Source organism: Cryptomeria japonica, chromosome 1, assembly GCF_030272615.1.
Source record: "Cryptomeria japonica chromosome 1, Sugi_1.0, whole genome shotgun sequence".
In the NCBI taxonomy this organism is placed as follows: Eukaryota; Viridiplantae; Streptophyta; class Pinopsida; order Cupressales; family Cupressaceae; genus Cryptomeria; species Cryptomeria japonica.
In genome coordinates, this window is record NC_081405.1 from 608,874,999 (window position 1) to 608,882,623 (window position 7,625).

The window sequence follows — 7,625 nt, forward strand, 5'->3', positions numbered from 1 at the left end:
TCAAATCTATGAGTATTTAAATGAGAATAAAATTTTTAAATTCAAATTTATTTTTGACCCTAAGATGACCCCTTTCCAAAAAATTGTTACGAGTTAACTCAAGTGGGATGTGTGTTAACTTGTACATTAAGGTTTTATCTAAAAAAACAAACATTAATTCAATTTTCATCCATCAAATATTTTTTTTTCTAATTTACATCATCAAATAGAGTGCATTACATCATTAACATTGATATTTGGCAAATAATTGTTACCTTCGATATTTATATGAAAATGGTTAAATCTAATACCAAGGGTTTGATCAAGTGAGAGGACTCTTGACAAACAAACTCGTCAAAGTATTTCATTAAGGCAACTTATTTATAGACTTAAATCCAAACACGTGAAGTACTTCAATTTAAATCACTAAAATTTCATAGAACATTTATGTACATAAAGGTTATGTCCCAAATAGAATTCACTTTTACAACCATAGAATTCAATTTCTTAAACATCTATTTAAATAATATAAAATAAATGTCAACTCGTCATTTATTAAAACATTCTGAAACCAGATATTATATAGGAAAACATATTAGATGAATACACTAGATCCTATAATCAATATCAACATACTAAACTAAATTCTTGTCCAAAATGTATATGCTTATCCCGTCAACTTTTTAAATAAATAGGATTAACTATTGTATTGAATTATTGCTTTTCCCTTGCTTTTCCCAGTACAATTGGTTTCTACGGGTAACATACTGCTTACTTCAAACGAGAGCAAGTAATTTGATACGGTGTAATACAAAGTATGTTTTCTTTAACAATGGCAAGCCAGATGGGAAGCTTTGATAAAAAATAAATTAAAAATATCAAAGAGATGTTTATAACGTCATCTTACTGCTACAAAACCAACGGAAAAGAAATTCTGATGAGAATATCTTATGGATTATCATTTATCCTTTTGTTTCGTATTTTTGAATAGTGACATAATTTTTCTTTTTTCTTATAGCATTTTATAAATCTATAGTTTTTTTATTAGATTAGCAAGGAGGTGGTCTTGAACTGGAGAAACAACAACCAACTTATAAGATCATAGAACCATCAGCATACAAAAACCGATCTCTCTTAAAAAATAATAAAAAACTTTCATCACCTTATAGCTATTTCTACTAATAAGAAAAAGCTTTCAGTTGTTAAACCAAATAACAGTAGCTAATCCATTAACCTTCTCCTTAGAGCTAATAATCATAGAGTTCATATCAACATTAAACCTATCATAAACATTTCTAGAAAAGTCATAAACTAAACAGTTGATTGAAAGGGGTTTGCAGACCCCACAATTGTTCTCAAAACGGCAAGTCATAGCCATAAAAACACTAACAGAAACATAGCTAAGAATAGCTACTCTTTCTTGAGTAGATTCCAAAAAAATTTTAACCTACCCAAATTCGAAATCCATGTATCATCCTAGTCCGTGTCCTCCTCCTCATTCAGCTTGTACTCGCTCCTCTTAACCTTCTTCTTTTTATTCCTCTAAATTCTGCCATGACCAGAGATCATCCCCATAACAGCGTTGTTCATGATCCCATCAGTAATTTGCCAAAGTGAATTGACAACATCGCATAATTCATTAATCTTCCTATCTTCCTCATTTTTCTTCTCTAGAGTAGACAATCTTTCTTTCATTTCAATTAGCTGCCCCTTCATCTTATAACTTTCATCATCATCGGTAGGCATGGGAGAGCACTTAACCATTTCATCTTCTTCCGAGTTATAAGATTCCATCGGGCTTCTAAGCAAGAAATCGTTTTCAATTTCCGTTTTACTACTCTCATCGTCTCTTTCCTCTTCACCCTCAGATTCATTTTCAAAATTACTACTAATTCCACTTCTTCCTCCATATCCTTATTGAGGTTATCTTTCTTCTCTTTCCTCTTTATAAACCTATAGTTAATCTAAAGAACCAAGACGATATATTTTTTATTTGGGACATTTGAAATTCCAGTGCGAAACCTCTAAGAAAATTTCAAGGCTACCTAGCAATAAGCTACAGGCTAAGTAATCCAATACTCCAATTTAAGTAGATTACACTCCGTTATAGAAATACACACTTAAAAGTGTATGCTTTGATATATTTAATGATGACACCGGCTTTTGACACAGGTTGTTTATGGGGAAAATCAAATTCCACTAAAGAATTAGTGCGGTGTATTGACATGGTAGAACATTGATTCCAATCTACACTGAGATCTTTTTACTATAATAATATTTTTCTTTTGAATTTATTTGTAAGTGTATGATAAGATCTATTATAATATTTTTTATTTTGACTTCAATTTTAAATGTATGATTAAATTTCTAAAGTTACTATTAATTGTTTGACTAAATGATATTTAAGTATAGGGCAAATGTATCCCTACCTGTGTAAGAAGCATGGAAAACACTCGGACCAATGCTTTCCAAAATGCTTTCAATGTTATTCCTCAATCAGTCACACCCAGAATTACATACGATGTTTTTATCAATCATCGCGGAATCGACTCGAAGGAAACCCTGGCGAGTCTCATTTACCACAATCTCCAAAACAAGGGCTACAATGCCTTCTTAGACAAGAAATCTATTCAGGTGGGAAAGAGAATACCCAAATCAATATTGGGGGCTATTCGCACAGCTTCTGTGCACGTAGCCATTTTCTCGGCCAACTATGCAAACTCAACATGGTGTCTGAAGGAACTCTATCTTATGCTCAAGAGTGGGGTACCAATAGTTCCCGTTTTCTGCGGAGTTCAGCCTTCCGAACTTCGCATGAAAGACGAAGACGGAGAATATGCTCGAGCTTTCCAGATTCACAAGCGCACTAGAAAAATCAGGGTACAAAAGCTTAAGAAATGGAAGAAGGCTCTGAGTAAGGTTTCACGTATACATGGCTATATTTTCAAAGGGTAACGTTCGATGTAAACTCATGCCTGCTGATTGATGTAAACTTTTAACGATCATAAAGTCAAAAATAGTTTATGGAATTATCATTCTTATTATTTTCAATTTTTCTCTTTCAATCTTTCTTTCATTTAAGAGGTTGACGAGCTCATCTAATTTCTTAACAGTTTCTTCACTGACTAAGCTGTACTAAAAGTCTATTGTCAAGCTATTGACATGTTGTATCTACTTCATAATAAAGTATTTTTCTGATTCTATTGTTCAAATATTACAAAGGATAAATACCTTTCTTTCTTTACTTCTTTAAATCTTCTCCACTGTCCTATTTCAAATGGAAGTTGATGATAGTTAGTTGTTAGCTGAGAAATAAGGATTTTGGCTCTTCAAAGAATACTAGTTCAATTGTTAATGATCATACGTAGGGTTGAATTACTGAAGACAATATTTCTTCTTTTCCACTTTATTTCATAAATGTTTTTAGATATTGTTCATAACAAAAACTTTTATCTCTTTGTAATTGATGAAACATGAATTCAAATAGATATTTCATTTGTTCATATATTTTCTATTTTCTATTTTCTTTTCTTTAGTGTTTTTGCTGTGCTTTTTTTTGGGTTTCCTTAGAGCGACTAGCCTCCTACGCTTACTTATGCAGGTTGTTTTTAATTATCTGCTTTGTTGTGTTTGCCAGGGACCAGGGAGAGATGCTGGAGCAAATTGCAACTTCCGTACTTCAACATATTAATGCTGCTAAACATCTGAGACAGTAGCTTCATTGTTCATTATGCAGAAAGTCATGGTTCGAAAATAACTGAAAGCGTGTTAAAACAATACCCATATCGGACGGGTATAAAGCCGTCTGTCTGTAACGCTGTAGGCATAATTAAGTGCCGAGTTCGAATCTCCACCACCCGTCAAGGATTATATACTTTAGAGAAACAATACCCATATCGTTAAATGGTTATCTGATGAATCGCCTTTGCATAGTGAAGTCTGTAAGGCCTGGCTGACAGTCAATGTTTGTAAATATGTTTGTTTATGTGGGTTTACAATTTTATGAATTGTTTATGATTCCTCCGACTGAATACAATTTTTTGTTTTCCATCTACGACAACGATGAAATTGATTACACAACAATGTTATTGATATATTGTTATTTCTTCAGGGAAGAGATTCGAGTACCTATTCAAAACAAAAGTTTGTTAGCTTTTCTTCTTCCTTAATGTTTCACAAACAACAGATCATATCGTTCCAGCAAACCTTTCGACCTGCTTGTTAGCTTTATAGTAAAAACCTATCACCAAATTATAGTACTGTACTGTATTTTACGGGTTAGGAATAAACAAGCTAGCAGAAAATTGAGATCCATTATCATCTTTGGAACATGCTTTTCATTAGTCTTCACATTGTTCTACGCTACCATCGTCATTAGTTAAGATTCCGACTCTTATATTGTAATATTTGATGAATGTCTAAATTATTTTATCTTGAGATTTCTTTCTTCATATTTCTTGTAGAAATGAGAAGATATCTTGGATACATCATGGTTTTTTCTCTCTTTTAAGGGGTTGAGAAGTGGTGTTTTTCGATCTTGGACTATCTATAGCATTTCATGTCAAGCATCCACCATTAATATAACAAATTCCCATTCAACGTGTTCATCTAAACTTCTCTTTTTATTTTCTATTATGGAAAAACTTTTTTTTTTAACATTGAGTTTTATCTTTTCTTATCTCTCAAAGAGAATCTTTCATGTTTTCCTTTTTTTAAGGACTTTTTTACTAACTTTCATGTTTTCTTTCATTGAGAGGATTTTTTTACTCAGTTTTTTTTTTTTTTTTTTTGTCTTTATGAGAGATTCAGTTATACATAGATATTTAATCAAGTATTGTAGATGGGACCCATTTTTACATCAAGTATTGTAGATGGGACTCATTTTTGCATCTTTGTATATATATTTTTTCTTTACGTTTCTCTTCAGGGGTGATTTTAGTATGAATATAGGTATTTTTATAACCATTTCTACTATTGGATTTTATTAAAAAAAATCACTTAATTTTCTATTTATAGATCTAATAGATGCAGAATCTATTGGCACTTGTTAAAAAATATAGGTAAATAATCGAACTGAGAAGTTATTGATTTAAAATAAAAAATCATAATTTTATTAACAATTATATTTATATACAATGAACACAAATTTTCAAAATTAATAAATATATGCTCTTTCCTATCCATCAATTTATTCCATGTATATGAAAGATATGCAAATTCATCTTCCTTAAGACTTGTGATATGCCACAACACCCTAAACATTTACATATAATTTATTAAACATATAGTGGAAATAGTTAGTTCTCTTTAGTAATGAATTGGATCAAGTTTCTTGGTGAGGTAAACACATCTAACATTAGAACTCATGATATGTACAAATATTTGTTCAAAATCTTATTATTGCTATGTGAATATTCCACTACTCAATCTTCATAATGCAAAGCACCTTTTTCAAATTTTTGATAGTAAATTCACCAATTTTTGTTATGATAAGAATTTAAACTAAAATATTAAAAACTTTCACTATACAATTACTTAAAAATCTAAACAAGTATAACATTTCAAGAAAAACTTAAATTTATTTTAATATATTTTTTAAAAAATTTCTTGATAGAAAGTAAGCTTTTAAGTAGAATGACGAATTCTCATTGATAAAATATTAATTCGGCATCTATATTGTAGATCAACATTAGATTTTGATCCCTAGAAAGATGATTTCTCTATGATTAAGTACTAGTTTGGCATCTATATTGCGAATCAACGTTAGCTTTTGATCCCTAAATATGACCAAAGTATAAGCATAAAGTAATGAAATGAAATGACTCCAAATTTTTATAGATGTACACATGTGTGAACATTAGTGTTAGAAAACAATAAAATTATAATGAAAAGTGAATGGATTTGTAAAAGAACTATGGGAGCACTTTAGACACTAATTGTAAATAGTAATTTTCTTTTATGTTTTAAGAGTTAGTGACAATAATTTGACATTATCTTAAATAAAAATTTATTGGTTTGGTATCTTCTTTTAAATCAATGAACATGGTTTTGAAGAATTTTTTTTAGTATTCAAACACATGGTCCTATGTGTTGAAATCATATTGCTTCTTTAAAAGAAAGGTTAACTGACAAAAGATATATTAAACTAGATATATATCTTTGATGATGAATTATTGATGATTTCATTGATTTACAATTGATCTCATCATGTTCTAGTAAAATACATACTTATATATTTCATATTGTTTTTGAATAGGGTAAAATAGGTTTTGAAGGGACCCTGAAACAATTTACATTTAAACAGTTGCCATCAAATAATAGGCAAGATATTCTGGTAAAAAATCATAGGTTTTAGAAATAACCCAAAACCTTCTGGACTTATGGGCATCTAAATTTCAAAACAAAAGTTTGCAAACAAAATAAATAGGAAGACCCAACATCTACAAAACAACCAATACAAGCCAAACAACACATCTAAAAAATTAGAACCAAGCTGGCAGAAATAAATGGTCTAAAACAACAAACACTAGACCTTAGAAAACATAGATCGCGGGTTTATCAAGCACCCTCAGCCAAAAAGAAGGGTTTTCCCAGGCTCCTCCACAACCTATAATAGTATGTCTTGGCCACAACAAACCAAGATTGAACCTAACCAAAAACAAAAACTGGCCAAACATGGCCCTTTAATATTTTCAGCATGTAGTCTATTCCTAACATGAACAAGAGACATAGGGTTTTTCCAGGATCACTCAACCATAAAAGTGGGTTTAACAAGGCTCCCACAACCTGAACGAGTGGGTTTTACAAGGCTACCACAATCAAAAAAGGCCCAGACAACAACATCTCCTCTTGAAGGCACTTTCTGGGACAAACGGTTTTGAAAAGGCACCCGAAACCTCCTACAAAGAAAACCAAGAGGATTTTGACAAGCTCCCTCAATGAGCAACACAAACAACATCAACTTGAAAAGATCCTCAACCCACAACCCATGTAGGCACTCCACCTCCATAGGAAAAGAAATCATCTAAGATAGAGATCCATAGGAGTGGACAAGAGGATCTAAAAAAATCCCATGTGGGTTTTCAAAAGGCACCCAAAACCTTTATCATGAAGAAGACCAAAACTAAGAACATAGGGCTTGCCAAGATCACCACTGTTGGCAACAATAATGAAAGAAAACTGAGAGGGGGAGGGTGGATCAGTTTTCACTGGTATAACAAACTTAACCACATATACAAATCTGATTAACTACAACAACAACAAAGATAATAAAATTGATAGCACAACATACAACACCAAGATTTTGACATGGAAAACCCAGTTAAGGAAAAAAACACGGTGGGAACCTACCCACAATAAGATGATACTTTGCAATAGTATGTGAAAATAATTACAATGGGAAATCCACCCGCATTTCACCACACTACCTAGATCTCATTACTCAAGATAAAATAACTCAGAAGACTACAATCATCAAAGAAGTCTGACTGACTTACAACAAGATTCAGTCTACAAGCCGGAAGAAATGAACAACAATAATAGCATCTGCTAATGCCTTATGATAGTTCTCTTTAAGCATATTTATCTTCTCTACACCAATCTCTGCTCAATACTCCCTTTGTTCACACATACACCACTCCCTAATA

At 31.6% G+C, this 7,625-nt stretch overlaps 1 protein-coding gene across 1 annotated transcript; it reads left to right on the forward strand.

Annotated features, from left to right (window-relative positions):
* Window positions 1-2,421: 2,421 nt before the first annotated feature.
* On the forward strand, window positions 2,422-3,695 carry LOC131060097 (probable 2' cyclic ADP-D-ribose synthase BdTIR). Its single transcript, XM_057993201.1, has 2 exons — window positions 2,422-2,930; window positions 3,617-3,695. Exons 1-2 carry the CDS (start codon window positions 2,422-2,424, stop codon window positions 3,693-3,695), a joined length of 588 nt encoding a protein of 195 aa, XP_057849184.1.
* The last annotated feature ends 3,930 nt before the right edge of the window (window positions 3,696-7,625 follow it).

What these genes read in the sequence shown, in the direction of transcription:
- LOC131060097 (XM_057993201.1), top strand. Translation starts at nt 2,422, where the DNA reads ATGGAAAACACTCGGACCAATGCTTTCCAAAATGCTTTCAATGTTATT. An exon ending in CATGGCTATATTTTCAAAGG is followed by an intron (nt 2,931 to 3,616) that starts GTAACGTTCGAT and finishes TGTGTTTGCCAG; the next exon opens with GGACCAGGGAGAGATGCTGG.